Below are 16,752 nucleotides of genomic sequence, written 5' to 3'. Positions count from 1 at the left end.
GCACCCACACGCCCACCTCAATCAGTCCATTTTGGCACAGGCTGGGGGAGGCAGATTTGGGGCAAGGGCAGCAAGGAGCCTCGTGCCCTGCAGCGGCAGCGCGGGGGCTGCGAGCGAGCTGCAGCGGGGAGCGCGTGGGTGTGTGCAGGCAGGGCTGTATATCCAGTCTGGCAGAGGGTGTGCCTGCTCACACGCCGGGGAGCTGAGCCGGGAGCAGGAGCCCTGAGACACCCTCGGTCGGGGGACGTATGGCAAGGAGGGGTTTGGGAGATTAACCTCAGCACGAGACGCATTTGCTGTCGCCTTGTGTCGTGCACGGTCAGGTGAAGTGCAGTCCCCTCTCCCCCCAAGCCCCACGGTCTGCTTGCAGCCATGCTTCACTCTCCACTGAAAACAGCGTTGGCATATGAGTGTTTCCAAGACCAGGCCAGCTCCACTCTGGCCCTGCCCTCGGACCACAAGCTGAAGACTAAGGGCACAGGAAAACAGCGGGTCCAAGAGCAAGTGATGATGACGGTCAAGCGGCAGAAGCAGAAGTCATCTGTGTCATCGAGTGTGGGCCACTCCAATCGAGGTAAAATCCCACTGCGCTCTGGACAGCAAGGGAGTCTCCTCTGGGGACAGAGCAGATGTTGTAGGGTGTTTTTGCAGGGTTTTGTTTGTGGGGGACAGACTGGTTTGTGTCTCTCACGGGTTACCCTGGGCAGGGCATGCCGAGGTCTCTTGCACTGGATGGAAGAGTTAGGACATGAAACGGAGCTGGATGTGTGGACCTCCCAGCTGGAGCTGATCTCCCGGGAGTGTTGCACTGCTCCACTTCCCCGAGGCACTCCTCGGACATTTCAGTGTGGTGTTATTAACCATTTGTTCCCTGGCTGTAAAGCTGGAGTAGCTGCCTAACCTTTGTGAATCCTTCCTCTGTGAGTGCCCCCAAGGTTGGTATCCGCCACCAGACCCGTCCCCTCCTGTGGACGGCCAAAGCTAACAGCGTTGCTCTTCCACCTTGCCATGGGGCCAGGAGCTGGCCACAGGCTGGGGCTCGGCCGTCTCCTGAGCATTGTGGCAGGTGGAGAGCAGGCAGCTCTGCCTGCTCACAGGATGTAAATCTGAGCTCGGGACTCGTCTCTGAAGCTCCTAACATTTCTCCCATTTGCAGGCTGAGAAGTGTGGGAGCCTCAGGGACACACCAGTGTGAAGGGTAGGAAGGAGATAAGTTAGGAGGAGCCACGTCCTTTTGTTACCACAGTGGCCTGTGTTCAGTGGGGATGCTTTGCAGCCCCCCCCCCTTTTGCAGATGGGTAGAAAGGGGTGTAGGGGTCTGGGCAGCCAGTCCACCTCCGTGCATTGAGTCCGTGCCGTAGAAAGCAAGTAGTCCCTTGAGTCCTGGAGCCGAGTTTTGTACTGGAATACCTTCCTCTTTGGGTGAAGACTTGGCAAATGGTTTTATTCACCATCCTTGCATCTGGAGAAAGCTGATTTGGAGGTAAACCCCAGCTTTCCCCAGCCAGAAGCTGCAAACCCAGAGGGTTGTGACAGCCACAGTGAAAACCTCCTGGCTCTCAGAGGTGCTTTTGCCAGCAGCTGCAGCGAGCTCACTGGCCTGGATGAATTCATGGGGAAGCGGAAAGCCCAGGACTTTGGGGGAGAGAGGGGCTGGGACTCAGCTGCATCCGGAGTGAGCAGCATGTAGAGGTGTGTTCGCTGGAAAGATGGGTGAGCTGGGCCAGTCTCTGCCACCTCTTTTGAGGACTATGTGTTGCCCAGCGGCTTTTCCAAACTGGATCATGAGGCTGAATCCAGTGCTGGTGAGGTGTCATGGTCCAGACATACACTTTGGGCTGGTTTACCAAGAGAAGCTGTGTCGCACTAGGCTACTGGGTGATGAGTGGAGGTGGTGCTCCCACAGGAGCCATCCTGGCTGTGTGCATTGCAGTTGCTGTGATGGAGGAAATAGAGCAGCTACAAGGTGGATGGCATGTGTGTAGTGATCCATGATGGGCACCTCCAGAAACAAATCTATGCTTTCTCTTTTTTTGTGTGTTTGTGGACATAAACTCCAATGGGTGGGTGGAGGACAGGGCAAGGAGACCTTCCTTCTGGCACCAAAATGGAAGATGCAAATCTCCTCCTACCTCAAGAGGCTTTATTGCTTAAGGTGTTCTGGTGTCAGACCTGACAAAATAAAATACAAACCCAGATAAGACAAGAGGGTCTGGATGAGGACTGGGGCACTGCCAGCCTCCCTTTCCAGTGCAGGGGTATTTCAAGGGGAATGGGGCAGAGATGTCTCCCACTACTTCCCATAGACAGGAAGGAAGGGAGGCAGAAGGGAATTATTCCACTTGGAGAGGAGCCCAGGTGAAACCTCTGGGGGAAAAAAAAGAAAAAGAAAAAAAATTTCCCAAGCTGCCCATCTCTGCTCAACAGGCTGAAGCTAAACCCCTCCTCCAGACACTTTTGGAAAAGTCTGGGAATGGGAATTGCGTGGAAATGTGCAGCTCTGGTTTCTGTATCCCAGGGAAGCTGAGTCACATCCAGCTCCCAGGAGCTGCCTCCAAACACGGGGCTGAGGCTGTCCTGTTCCCACCACAGGGAGGTTGGCCAGCAGGAAGGTCCTGATGGCTGATTCACACCAACAGCTGCTCTCGGGGCATTTCTGGACAGAATTCCAGAAGGGCAAGAAATTGCCATTTATTCTTGGGGGTTTCTGCTGCCCTGAAGCCTGAGAGGGTCAGGCTAAACTTTCAACTATTGATTTTTACTGCTGTTTGTCCCAAGGTTAGCTGAGCAAACCTCATGAGATGCATTAATGTTTCCTACAAACAGGCTACGTGGGTCTGTCAGGTGTGGATATCTGCCTGTTCAAACGCTCCTCCAACATCAGCTACCCGCATGCCCCCATGATTTCTCAGAGATGCTCCTCAAAAGCAGCACAAGCTGGGGAATTCACAAAGCCCCTTGATAAAGTTTGAGTGCTTTGTTCCCTCTGCACCCAGACAGTTTTCTGCGCGTGTCTGGTCAGGTATTGGTCCAGGTCCAGACATTTGTTGCTACATTTTGATCTGTGATTTAAGCAGGAGCTGAAGCACAATACAGAGCTTCTCCCAGCTTCAGGAATGCTTGTGCCTCTGTATGTAGGATAGGGAGCATGTACATGGACCCCTTTTGCATGTACCAGGGATAGACGTTGTTGTAACCCATAACTGGAGTTTCTTTAGAGGGTCTTGATAATTGATGGATACATAAAATTAGTTGGTTATTGGGAGTCAGCAAGTCAAGGCATGGTGGCCTCTCTCTGAAGATCTGGTGTCACCCAGTGTGTGCACAAGTCACAGCAGGGCAAGATAATCCATCTGGTCTCAAACTGGAGTGCACTGGGGTAGGGCAGTGAGCAGAAACCAGTTGCAAGCAACATAATCCTGCACCCACAGTGGGGCCTTTTCTCAGCACGGTAGCTATGGGTGTTGCCAAGGATGGCTGCAGAATTTGGGGTCTGTGGAGTCTGTCCTCCTTGGGTTTAGGGTCTGTGGGGTCTGCCCTAGGGCATACCTGCCCTTCTCATCATGGGAATAGCTAACTGGGTGTCTACCTCTGAATTTACAAGTCATGCGAATTTCCAGGGAAAATGAATTTCAGTGGCATGGCACGAGAAAAGGCCAGGCCAAGCCGAACCAGCTCCTCGTAGCCAACAGCACCAGTCTTCAAAGTCCTCTGGCTAAAGAAAAGTTTTGCCAGTGACTTGTCACTGGCTGACAGGGTATAGCAGGGAGCAAAGATCTGAGGAAACCCGACCGAGGAGTGCTGTAGCCAACTGACTCGCAGCTGAGCTGTGATTTAGAGGTTTGCTATGCTGACTGTGGCTGACAGGGGAGAAATCCCACCTAGCTCTAATGGGCATCATTGCTCTGATGTGAAGGGAAGAGGAAATTTTGGGGATAGCATGTCTTTTGAAGACTTCTGTGACCTTTCCCCAGCATGAGATGATTCTGTGAAAGCCATCCACTCCTCCACAAACCTTAGCTTACTGGTATAGAAAAAAATACCAAAACCCTTTAGCTCATAGGCCAGAGGGCAGAAATGAAGTTTGGCCATTCCTGCAAGAATCTCAACTTCTGGGATTTCACTAACACTTCTCTCCTAGGAGGCATTCAGTCTTTGCTTTGTGCCTCCCACAGGCCCTCTTCTCTTACTACGTTTTTCCTATGTTTAATCATCCTTATTGTTTTAAAGCCATGCATAGTTTATTTAACTTGTCTAGCCTGCACTACCAGTGACTGGTCCTTGTCTTGCCTTTCCCTGCCACAGATTAATATTTATTAACATTCATCCGTTTCCACAATGTTAGATTTATGTGCCTGGCCGAAGACTTTCACTGTTGTGTTTGAAAAATCACCCTTTTCACACAATTCTTCTCCCTGCCATCAGTCTCTTAGCTTCAAGGGGTGTAATGTTGCCTTTGAAGAAAGTAACTCATCAAGCACAGGCATATTTGGTTAGATGGAAGACTCAGTTTTCTCTGCAATGATCGATAACAGCTATAGAGAGGAGGATGAGGGCAAGGTGAGTATGTAGCGGGACTCACAGTGATTAAGTGCAAGATCTTGCAATCCTTACCTGTTGTAGTTAGTTTTTACTCTCATGAGCTGTCCCATTGCAGTTAAATGAGATTTTAGATGGACCAAGTTTTGAGGGAAATGCCTTTGGGGAATGACAATTTGAGGCTGTGAGAGAGGGGTCTCTATGGCAGCCCAGCCAGCACCTGAGCAGCCCTCAGGGGTATTTTCTGCCCACAACCACAGTCCCTGGGAGACTGTGCTTCATCTGAGTGATTCTCATCCATGCCTTTTCTGCCTCTGTCCCATCTGTTATGTACTACTAATACAGTGGGTTTAGCTGGCTCTGTCCTGTCCAAGTGCAAGTGGGCACTTCAGAGACCTAAAGAGCTGCTTGGATGACAACAAATGGGACACGGACATATGGACATAGCTAGAAAAAAGCACCAGGGAGGCAGCTTCCCCAAAGAGCATTTCCACTCCCTGTCAAAATGTTTTTTTCAGGAGATAGATTCTCAGGATCTGTGACCAGCTTTTATGGTCATTACCCTTGAGGTGGCTGAAAAGAGGAATATCCTTCCTCTCCCTGAGGGCTGGTGATACACCTCCAAGCTGGTTCTCAAGATGAACCAGGCAGAGAAGTGTCTAAACTTGCAGGACTAAACAAAGATTACGTTTTCTTTAGCCACCTTCATCAGAAAATCCCCAGGTTCTTCCTGGCCTTCAGTCTGAGCTCTCCAAGCAATAAATCACAGTTGTGTGGTGGCAGGAGAATCACCTTCTCCAACCAGCAAGGCAGCTTCAAAATGCCTTGAACATTTGAGGTTATATGTAATTATATCTTTATAAGCTCTTATATACCAGTTCTTGGAGGTGAAGGCAACTCTTCAACAACTGAAGAACATAAAATTGCAGGAACTGCCTGATCTCTTGAATTTGGCCATGTAGTGGTGAATTTATAAAAGAAAATTAGAGATGTGCTTAAATTGGCTTATTTTTGGTGTCTCCTTGCTCAACCCCAGAGTCTTTAGTGCAGTGCATGGCAAGAATGGATCCTGAAAGGAAAAGCATGGTCTCCAGGGAGGATTGGTCAAATTAACCTGTGAGTCATGCTCAGAAATCCTTTCTTTCAACTGCTCACTCACAATGTCAGGAAAATGCTCCCAGGTGTTCCTGTCTGCAGCTGCATGATGTTTGCACAGAACAAGAGATTGATTGTAAGAAGAAATTTCCAGGAAACTGTTATCATGGGATTATCTTATCTTTGTGCTCAGAACTATTGTTACTAGCTAACTCTGTCACCTGGCCCAGATTTACCATTTCAAGCCTTGTTTTCCTTCTGCTGAAGCCCAACACTAATGTCCTGATCTGGAGTTTCCGGGAGATCCCAGGGTGGGGAAGGAAGCACAAGGTGAAGGGCACAGCTGAATTGTATCTCCTGTTGCATGTCGATAGCCATTTCCTTGCCTTATCAGCAAGTTCTGTGAAACTTACTGTATCCAAACCATCAGAGCTGGAGAGATCTGTTAATAGGGAACAATTAATAGGGAACAATGCCCACCAAGTCTATGGAAAACGAGATCCTGTGGTTTTCTGCACAAGTGTATGTCTGTGACACTGCTCTGCTGTTACTTATTCTGCATTCAGTGATGTTCTTCAGATGTTGCCATCCATGCAGTCTTGCTCCTCTCTTATTGACAATAGAAAGCAAATCTTATTATTTATACCACATCTACGGAAATCATCTTCCTGAGAAAATGCAAGAATTTTTTAGCCATGAACCAGATCACCATAACAGGTTCTGGATGCCTCAGGCAAGGCAATAAACTAGATTTATTCCAAGGATCAGTGGCTGTAGAAGACCTGAGTGGCTTCAGGGCCTTTGTGGTCAAGCTTATCCAGTTTATCTAAGAGATGAGTCTTATCAAACAATCAGAGAGATTAGGATATTTCTGACATTACCCACCAGTTTAGGTGCATAATTTAAGACAGGTAAGTCCTGATTTTGTACTTCATTAGGCATTCAGAGCTTCCCCTGGAAGTTAATTGGAGTATAGGGTTTGCGCTTCCTGATAACGGGACTTCGAATGCCACAATTATTGAGCACTTTTGAAAATGAAACAAATTACCTTAAACTCTTCTGGACCATCTGAAGGGGATTAAGGGAATTCCATTGTGGAAAGAGAATGACTCACTTAATTTTTTCTTGTAGTGATGAATGTAACATTGAGTAAAATACTTTTAGGAGGGATCCAAAGATTGCACTGCCAAGGACTACTGGTGAGAGACAGCTGGAAGAGCTTTCAGTAGGGCTAGGATAAGTAAATCCAAACACTTTGAAAAAAAAGCACTGAGAAATAGTAGAAATGGCTGATGGGTTCCTCCTGATCTGAGATATTTGCATCTTTACAAAACATATCCAAGATCTAGTCTCACATATCCCCACAGCACTGCAGAAATAATTTTCAGGAAAAGAAAGTACAAATACACAGAGTGATCTTCAGAGACTGGAGGTTGAAATTTTTTAGTGTTTGACTATTTCAGATCCCCATCATGTTTGTTATTTGCTATTTACTGAATTTATCAAGCCTTGCTCAGGCTGCCTGTGTTGATGTGATTGTTAGTGTTCAGACCAGGAAAGCCAGACTGGCAAAAGGATCGGGAGTGGGTTTTGCCTTCAGAGAAGAGGTAAATTTAATTTACCTCTAAGTCAGAATAAGGGAAGCATGTTCCAGGTTCAGACCTTCCAGGATACATAGCACAAAATAGCATCCAGTTCCTCTCACACAGCAAAGACCTAAGATATTGGCCTGGCCTCTGACCCTGCCTGCTCTTGTCCACTGTATATTTTATGGCACTTGGTATTTTGTGCTGAAAACCTTAGGCTGTTGCTTGTGGTCTGAGGTCTGGAGTTTCCAAGAGCTCTTCTGAAACAAATATCTTCTATGAGTTACCTGCAATGGCAAGGGCTCAATTTGCTGCCTGTCTTTCCTATGCTAAGGTTTCTAACTCTGTTATTCTTCAGTAACTAAGATCATTGGAAAAAAGAGTGCTATACCCTGAAGGGGTGCCTGCTGGGACCAGTTTCTCACTTTCTCCTGCTGACCATGCTTTTCCATTTACAGGTTCCATGTACGATGGTTTAGCTGATGGTTATGGCTACGGGACATCCCGGGGCAGCTATTACGCCAAAACCCAAACAGGAAACAGCAGCTGGGGATATCCGGTAAGATACTCTTTTATCTGGGAACTGTGGCGTACTCCTGAGGTAACCTGTAAAGAAAGCACCCTCTAGCAGGAGCAGTCATGTAGCAAGGTCGTAGCACTTCAGAAACTTGCCTGAGAGAGATTATGCATGGCTACGGCTATCTTAGAAAGTAATTCAGTGCAATGGAAGAGGGTGGTCGAGGACGCTATATCTATGTTGTATGTGGTTGGGAATTTTAGTGTGGACAAGATTTAGTTTGGTTTTGTGGATTAATATCCACACGGCACAAGAGGTCTGAAGGATCAGTCATGGGTTCAGACTCTTACAACTCAGTTCAAGTTTGGAGCACATCCACTGTTCACCTGGAACAGTTTCCATTTTTGTTTCCATGTACCAAAACTTCTCTTGAACAACATTAATGTGGTTGACGGGTGATTATCAGGGTATGTGCATTATAACTGTGTTGCTATTCCCAATCTCAGTGCTAGTGCAGACTTTTTTCAGATATTCTCTGAGCTTGGAAAAGAGGTGGTCCACTTCTCCCATAGTGATTTCCAAAGAAAATATTACAGGTTTCCAGAAAAAACACAGGTGAGATAGTACTTATCTTTGTGCAACCTGAATTTATACATTCCACAGAGGTCCTGGTCTTGTCCTTGGTGACAGACTCTTGGGAATCACTCTGAACCACTCCATCATCTACTGGGACAACTTGTGCTCGTGTTGCCCCTCCAGCTCAGACCTGTAGTCTGTTCTTCCTTGGGTTTTCATCAGCTATAAAGTAGAAGGCAGCAATTCACAGATCTGGGATTTGAATATGAGAAAAAGAAAGGGCTCCTTTCAACAACTCTGGGACTGTAAACCAGTCCCTGTCAACCATCAAAGGGTTGAACCAGGAAAGGAACTTATGTTGGCTTCAAGCACACAGACAGAGGGTTGAAGTTTTTCCTGGTAGTCGCGAGATCCTCTGCCTGTTCATAGCATCAGCATTCCTCAGCTTCAGAAGGATTTATCTGTTGTCTTTTTTAATGGCCTTGGTGTAGCATGCTTGCTTCAAGGCAGCAATGTCACTTGCTAAGTTTGCATCATTGTGTTTGCTGCCTACTACGGGTTCAGTAGGAAGGACTGGGAACACTTGTTTCAATGTCCTTTGCTGAGCTGGTTAAATCCCAGACAGTGATGTTTCTGCCTGGTCTAAGACCAGAAGGGTGACTGTGATGGGTCAGAGCAGAGGTCCACCCAGCCAAGCATCCTATCTCCATCACTGAGGCAGTGATGGGCCTCTGCAGAGGGTCTAAGCATGGTAAGTAGGCAGTGATGCATCCCAGAGTGTTTTTGTCGCCACCAGAAATTTGCAGCTGAGGGACCTCCTGAGCCACAGGTGGCTTCGTAAGTCAAATAATCGTGATGGTTTTTTTAAATGATATATTGCTGTTTGTCTAGCGTGATTCCTGAATGGAGTTTCTTATGCTTTGTCTAAGAAAAACTGCTCTGCTCCAGCCATTCCAGTAGTTTCTTGTTGTTTGAGGTGGTTTTTGTTAAAAAGAAAGGAAGCAAAGGCCCGGCTCTGCAGCTGCCCCTCCATCTCATGCTCATGCTGGCAAGGTGATACTGTAGCTAGTTTGCTGGTGTGAGGATTATTGTCTAATTTTGTTAATTCCTGATCTTCTTCCCAGTCATTATGACAGCTGGACAAATGTTAGGCAGTTAGAAATGCCACTGGCTGCTGGGGGTTTCAGTCCAGCAATGCTGGTGTTCTGGTGAACAGCTTGCAAGAAGATTACAAAGATCAAGGCCTCCATTAGACACCACAGAGTACTGTGGACACAGTAGTTCGGTCACTTCTGGTTCACCATGGACTTATGCAGCTCATGGCTTTTCTCTGAAGGGCTCTTCTGCATTTACTGATGAGGGAAAGCTTTTCTCCAAACCTAAGTATCTTACAAGCCTTTCATTCTAGAAATTTTTGGTAAAGATCTTCAGGACCTGGGCTACTTTAGAAAAAAGGACTGGGACTTGTGAAGGATTCACAGTAAAATTTGTCTTACCTAACTGTGTCTATCTGAAAATCAGTCATTTAGTCTTAACAAGTCGTCTAGACTCCTCCCATAGCCAACAAAGAGAGAGGTACGAGGAGGTGATTCATCTCCTCTATCTTGGAGATCTGTCAGGTCAGGATGAATCAGCCCCTCTGGATGCCTATCTCCTTCCACTGGCAGCTGGATCGGAGCAGTCACCTAACAGGTAGATGACTGCAGTTAGGGGCGATGAGTCCCAAGTGCCATTGGCACATTGGAACATATAACCTCAAGCCTAATTTTGCTTAACAAGCTTAACAGACACCATACTCCCAACCACACCGAGGAACCTCCTCCATTTTGCTTCATCCAGAAAAGTATTAAATGTTTACGCACATCCACAACCAGCCTCCAGCTTGGGTTAACTTTAACTTTTGTCTACGGACCTGTTTGATGTCTGCGCAGGTTCTAGGCATTCTAAAAAATGTTTCCTGTTTGTAATTCCTGGGTTGTAAGACATGAAAACAAAGATAAAGCAAATCTGGTTTTGAAGACAGAATTGCTGGACTTCTTTCCAGCTGGAGCTGGTGCTGTGAATGTTTCTGAGAAGTTGCAAAGTCCTTTGAGCTGCACAGTCAAATTCAGATATTGCAGGGAAATGAGCAGGTATAGTATTCAGGAAAATTACTTACTCTTAATACCTCTGGAGTTAAAAAAAGGTGTAACAGGCAATCCATGTCCATGTTGTTGCTCCACAGCACCTGCAACTTAGACACTGCTCTTAGATTGCCTTACTCTAAGGCATTGCCTTAGATGGTGACTCTAAATGGCAGGAGGTATTCTGTCTCACCCACAGCTCTTAAAACTACTGTTCCTGACTTCCTCCTTTTGTCTTGTTTTGTGTTTGGAAATTTCAAGGTTTTTGCTTCTGACTTCTCTTCTCAACCTTATGGTATTGATGTTCAAATATTAGAGCAAAAGAAATGATAGATCTGGAGGAAGAGCTCTCTCTGGATCAGTCAACACTTCTGACTAAGACCTTTGATTTACCCATTATTAAAGACCATTTTCTCAACATTCCTCTTGTGGGGTGCCTTGTTTGTACCATCACTGTAACTAGCAATACAATGAGTTTCTATTCATTATTGTTGTAGGTAACACTGAAATCAGTGGGACCACTCCAGAAACAGGACTCTGAGGGCAGCAGCTGCACTTGGCTGCAGCGGTTCCTTGGCTCACGTGTCAGGGTTGGCTCAGCCTTCAGGGATGAAGTCCCTGGTTCCATTTTCACAGTGACCATGGTGGAATGCAGTAATGGGGGCGTTAGTGACTGCAAACCTCTCTGTGTTAGGTGATCTTTCAATCCAGGTGCTGTTGAGCTCGGAAGACCATTAGAGACATTTGTCACCCTACTGACAATGTGAGTTATGAGTGGCCACCAGTTCCCAAAGCCATCTGACTGTAGGAGCTGGCTATGCCATGCCCTGATGTAAGGCCTGAGCATTGCCTGAGGTCCCACAGAAGTACAGCGCTGACCACAGTTTACACAGACAAACCTGAGGGAGCTTTAAGCCAAACTGGACACCTAAAGCAGTGCAGTCATGGTGGGAGAAGTCTCAGCATGAGCTGTACCCTTGACTCTGACACCTCAGACCACCCCAAAAATGGGATCCGTTCAGCACTGGGCTCAAAACCACTGTTGCTGTCTGGTGGCCCGTGGATTGCAGCGAGCGTGCTGTTCACCCCAACTGCAGGCACAGCTTTGGAGATGCACTCTCAGATCCTAATCACCAAGGGGTCAGCAGCATGTGGAGCCGGGGTGCATGCCATCAGCAAAGACTCTCTGAGGCTTAATTCCCACCTGCAGCAATACTGCTCGTGTCTGGCTCTGCTAGGTTGGCAGGTCCATCCTCCTAGAGATTCGGGGGGGTTCCAGGTCCCATGTCTCTTTTGGCACTGTCAAGATGAGGCAGTATCAAGACAAGGTGCAGAAACACACCCAACCTCCCCATGCTGCTGCTTCCACAAGAAGGAACTACACCACCATGATGTGGGTGTAAGCTGCAGGATGCTCCCCCCGGCACTGCCCAGAATGAGGGGCAAACAAGCCCCTGGTGTGCTGGGTAGGGAAGGATGTTAGGGTGCTCTGCCTCCAACAAGGGGACCAGATCATCATCCCCACAGAGCTGACCTCAGCCTGGGGCTTGTAGTGAATAACGCTTCTGAAAACAGGCCTGCTCCCAGACCAAGGAATATTTGGCATGTCTGAGGCTGCTCTGATTAAAACACTTAACTGAGTTGGATCCTGGCACATAACAATTGGGACCAGTGGCTACTGGGCCACCAGTGCCCACCACTGCTTTCCTCAGGTGCCACTGCTGGGGCCTCAGGCTCTGTGCTGCACTGGCCCACCCAGCTTGGTTTCTGTAGCAATTATGTCCGTTATGGCACTAATGAGAAACATGCACTTTGGTGATCCTTCTGCACTAGAGACCGTATGTAGATTTTTAAACAAATGTTCTCTGTGGGAGAAAGTTGCAGAGCTTTCTCTCCCAAATGCATTATCTGCATGAGAGATGCTCGCCACGAGACAAGAACACTCCCTGCTATCCCTGGCTGGCTTTGCCTCTGTGGACAAAAATCTCTCATCATCAACAGGAGCTTTGTCCCACAAGGATTTCAGGACAAGATTTGTCATTTGCTGTGATGACACTTTGAAGTTTAAAAGAACACCAAAAGTAGAGTGGTTTGGACAATCTTATCAAAGAAAACAAAGATTTATAATTGTTGCACATCATTGCTCGTCCCTGGTCTCCCTGTGAGGTTTTGCAAGAGGCTTTATGCTTTGGAGTAGCAAGTTGGACATTACCTTCCCTGGCCAGAACAGCCTGAGCCATCAAGACCTAAATCTCAGCTGCATAAAAAAACAGATGAAAAAGTGTATGGAAAGGCAGCATCCAGGAGAGGTGGGAAAGAACGTTTCAGAAATAGATAAACAATTTATTTGCTGGTTTTGCAATTTTTCTCCCTGCAATGGAGTGTGTAGCAGGTAGCAGCTAAAGCATTTCGCAAGTAGCATCAAGAGTTTTCCCCACCCATCACTCAGGGTGGGACTCTGTCATGTTGCATTGCCTGTGCTTTGCCCTCCAGCCTGGGAGAAACCTGCTCCTGACGTGTTTATACGGAGTCCTTTACTTCTCTCTGTCTGCTGCTCTAGAAACAAACAAATTGCAAGGGAAAAAATTAGAGCTAGGTAATGAACTGATCGCGTCCTTAGATGCAGAAGTCAGAAACACCCAGTTATCTGGGAGGGCCTCCGACGTGGAAAGGCAGTGCTGAGATCCAAGTGTGATTCCTGGGGCTGGTGCACCTTGCTCTATGCTTCTTCTTCTCTGGAAAGTGGGAGGAGGAGAGGGACTTTTCCCGTTAAGCAAAAGGGTTTATGCAAGAAAAAGACTGTAAAGGACTCATCATCAATGACTGGGGTAATGCCATTTTGACTTTCTCTCTAGCAGCAGTTTTATACCAGTTAAAGTAAGAGGTTAAAGATATTTATTTACCTGTCCTGTGCGACTGTTGGATATTCCAGGTGATGTTCCTAAAATGGTCCCATGTCACAGGCTGAGAACTGGTGATCCACAAATGCTTATTAATTTAAAGGCAGGTCTTTGCTGCTTTCAGTGAAGGAAAGCACTTACTCCTTGAGCCTGATAAGAGAACCTGCACGCTATCAGTGCTCATCTTCGCTGCCTTTCCTCCCCATGCCTCCCCTCCTTGTTTTAATATGAATGAATGGCTCCCAAGTCTTGGCCTCAAACATACATGCTCATTTCACAGTAGGGAGGAGAAGTTCAACCTAAAATTCAGGATGTCAGAGTTGCCCAGCTGCACGTGATCATCCTCCTGCATCCTATGAGTGCTGGGGACTGCCAGTGCACGATGGTGTCTGGCTGAAAGGAGAGAGGTACCAAGCTGCCTGAACGTCTCATGTCCCATGGGGAGAAGTCTTGGTGACAGCCTGTGCTCTTCTAAAATGGTTTCCAGATCTTGCAGTGCAGAGGGAATCACTACATCTTGTCTCCAATCCCTCTTTGAGGGACTTCCCTGTCTTTTCCAGCATTTCTCCACACTCCTAAAGGTGTGGACCTGGCCCACCTCCCCCATGCAAACACCCACAAGCAGTGGACAGATGCAATTCAGAGTGTTAGGAAATCTGGGTGGTTTATGAGGTTTGAAGGTGAGAGATTGATTATTTCCTTTCACTAATGCTATTCTGCACAGGGAGAGCTCACTCTACACACATAATGGCATCAGCAAAAGTTACAAGATTGTTGTCAGGTGGCTCTTTAAACCACAGACTATGTAATAGCATCACCTTCACCTTCAGAGATGGCATCTCTTCTCCAGACAGCAGAGTGCCTCGCTTCTACCTTGCTGTGCCTCCTGTCTCACTGATCGCTGCATCCAGCAAAGAGCTAAAAACATGGGGAACTCCATTCCCTTGGCCATGTTTGCTCCAGTGTTAGAAGTGAAGGTCTTGGTGAACATTTGAGTTGGGGACATAGGTTTTAGTCTGAGAAAGATGCTCTTAAGGCACAGACACAGCACTTTGTTGAGTCCAAGAAGTGATCAGGTCAACTATGTCTGTGCAAGGATTCACAAAGGCTATTTGGTAAGCAGGTCTGAAATCCACGGAAGCTGTCAGGAGAGTCCTCATCGATTTGGAGGCTTTGGATCAGGCTCCTGCTGCAAAGAGGAATTCTAAGATACCAATTAGGTCCGTGCCACTTGAAAGAGATTAAAATGGGCTCAGCCAAGCATCTGTTAGAATCAGCAATAAAAGTCATGCACTGACTTTGGTAATGAGCTTCACATCACACGGGAACTATTTTCCCATGAGTTTGCAAAAGGCTTCCCCGCCCTGCCAGGACCTGCACTGACTTGCCGTTCAGGGCTCCCTGTGTTGCAGAAAGGTGTCTTTCCAAACAGGCAGTCGCTTTGCTTCACTCATCTCAGGGCTGGCAGGAAAGAGGACAGTGCTATATGCCACTATAAGACACAGCAGGAAATACAGAATTGATAATTCTATATCTATAAACACAGACACACTCACACCTTCCCTCGCCTGTTCTGCTGGCAGGGAGCCCATGTGAGTACACTGGAGAGCAAACAATAGCTTTAGATAAATAACAAGCTAGCTCTTCCATGGTTAGCTGAATTGGTTTCAGCAAATGCCCAGGGGCTCCACGGCTCTGCCAAGCTTCTGACAGCCCTACAAAATAATACCAGTTTATACTGACTCATAAAGAAAAACGACAGGGTTCACAGCTAACAAGCTGTTGCTCTGTCCTCCAGCTCACTGCTGCCAGCAGTGAGCCCTGGGAGTGGGTTCCCCACTCCACTGAGCAGCAAAGTCCTCCCTGCACCTTCCTGCCACAGCCCTGTCCTGTCCCTCACTGTCCCAAGGGTTTCTGAACCCAGGAAAATGGAGAAAAACTGACGATGATATCAGCCTTAGAAGGACATACTCATCCACAGTGGGGTAGAGCATGACTTCATGAAAGGTCACTTGGCTGTTGCTGTGTGTGTGCTGCATCCAAAGCAAAACTAGGGTGGAGAGAACCTCTGTGCACGGCCATCCTGGAAATTTCACCGGGCTTGTCCCACTGCCAGGAGAGCCCCTGAGACTCATTGCACTTACCCACATACCTTGTCCTTGCTCTTCTTATCACATGCAAATTCTTCTTCCAAATCCCTGGGAGCTCTGCAGTATGCACCAAACCTGTTACCTGCTGTGCTGCAGTACTAACAGGTTTTTTCTGTGTCCTCTGGAGTAAATGCAATGAAAATTTGCTCCCCTTTTCTCCCCTTCCAGCTATTCACCTGTTTAGATGCAAACCTGCAGAATGAAAGTATGAAAACTACTTCAGACTGGTGCTGAAAATGACAGAGCAGTCTGGGTATCAGAGCAGCGGGACTAAAGGGTTTCTTCGTACCCAGATGGCATGCCTGCTAGGTAACCCCTTTTAAAAGTTTTCAGCCGTTACCTGTGCAGCTCTCAGCAGAGAGGATTCACTGCATTCCTGAAGATCAGTTTGTTAATGAAAATATTTGGCTTAATTAATTAACATAATGACAATTCTGCAGAGTGTTGGAGACAGGAATGATGCTGAGTGTGCTCAGGGCTGGGATGAAGTTGGGGCAGAGCAGTGGGATTCAGGGTGAGCCTGCAGAGGATGCTGATTTCTCATTCACATGGTGTTTCTAGGTTAGGAAATACGGATTTTTTTCAGTGACTTGAACTATTGCACCAGGCACAGGCTTTTCACACCTTGTGCCTTGAACCTTCATGGAAATAATAAGGTGCCAGTGATGACTTTTCTCTCCCAGCCCAAGGGTGGCTTTTGCAGAAAGAGGCATCCAAAGTACCGCTGCTTAAAATTAGGTGAGAAAAAAAACCTTGGCCCAGAAAGAGACCAAGAGACCACAGATGAGCTTTCCTAGGATAAACCAAAGCGGGATGGGGCAGGTAGTTTTATTCTTTACTTCTTTTCGTGCCTCTTTGCTGTATGTCTTGGAGATCTGCTTGCCAGTGTGCCGAGGGGGATGCAGTGGGGAAAAAAAATCAGTATCATGGGGCAAACAACACTAAAATGATTTTATTTATTTTCCTTTCTGGAGTACACGCCTTAGTGACTCGTCTCTCACTTGGATACAACGCTGCAGGCTTCCAAGTGCCATCGTTGACATCCAAAAGGTTTAATATTACAAAAGAATTTTGGATTCAATTCTGGTGTACTTGGGGCAAATCTGGAGGACTTTTGGTGAAGTGGTGAAGACATTTTGAACTGACAGCAGGCCAGATAAAGCCATTTTTTTGTTTGATTAATTGTAGGTAGTTCTTTTACTGTCTTTTATTCTTCTTTTTTCCTTCTTGGCTTAGTCATCTCAAGTCTTATTGCACATCCCTCAT

General features: G+C 47.0%; 1 protein-coding gene across 1 annotated transcript in view; it reads left to right on the top strand.

Moving 5' to 3' along the window:
* The first annotated feature begins 372 nt into the window (after positions 1-372).
* PKP1 (plakophilin 1) overlaps positions 373-16,752 on the top strand; it is a 42,422-nt gene continuing 26,042 nt past the window's right edge. Inside the window, exons 1-2 of the mRNA XM_074850301.1 lie at positions 373-574; positions 7,679-7,779. Coding sequence (XP_074706402.1) covers positions 373-574; positions 7,679-7,779 — 303 coding nt within the window. The remainder of the gene's footprint in view (positions 575-7,678; positions 7,780-16,752) is intronic.

Source organism: Strix aluco, chromosome 25 (genome assembly GCF_031877795.1).
Source record: "Strix aluco isolate bStrAlu1 chromosome 25, bStrAlu1.hap1, whole genome shotgun sequence".
Taxonomy (NCBI): domain Eukaryota; kingdom Metazoa; phylum Chordata; class Aves; order Strigiformes; family Strigidae; genus Strix; species Strix aluco.
The sequence above is the reverse complement of the archived record's forward strand: the minus strand, read 5'-3'. Positions and strand labels throughout refer to the sequence as shown.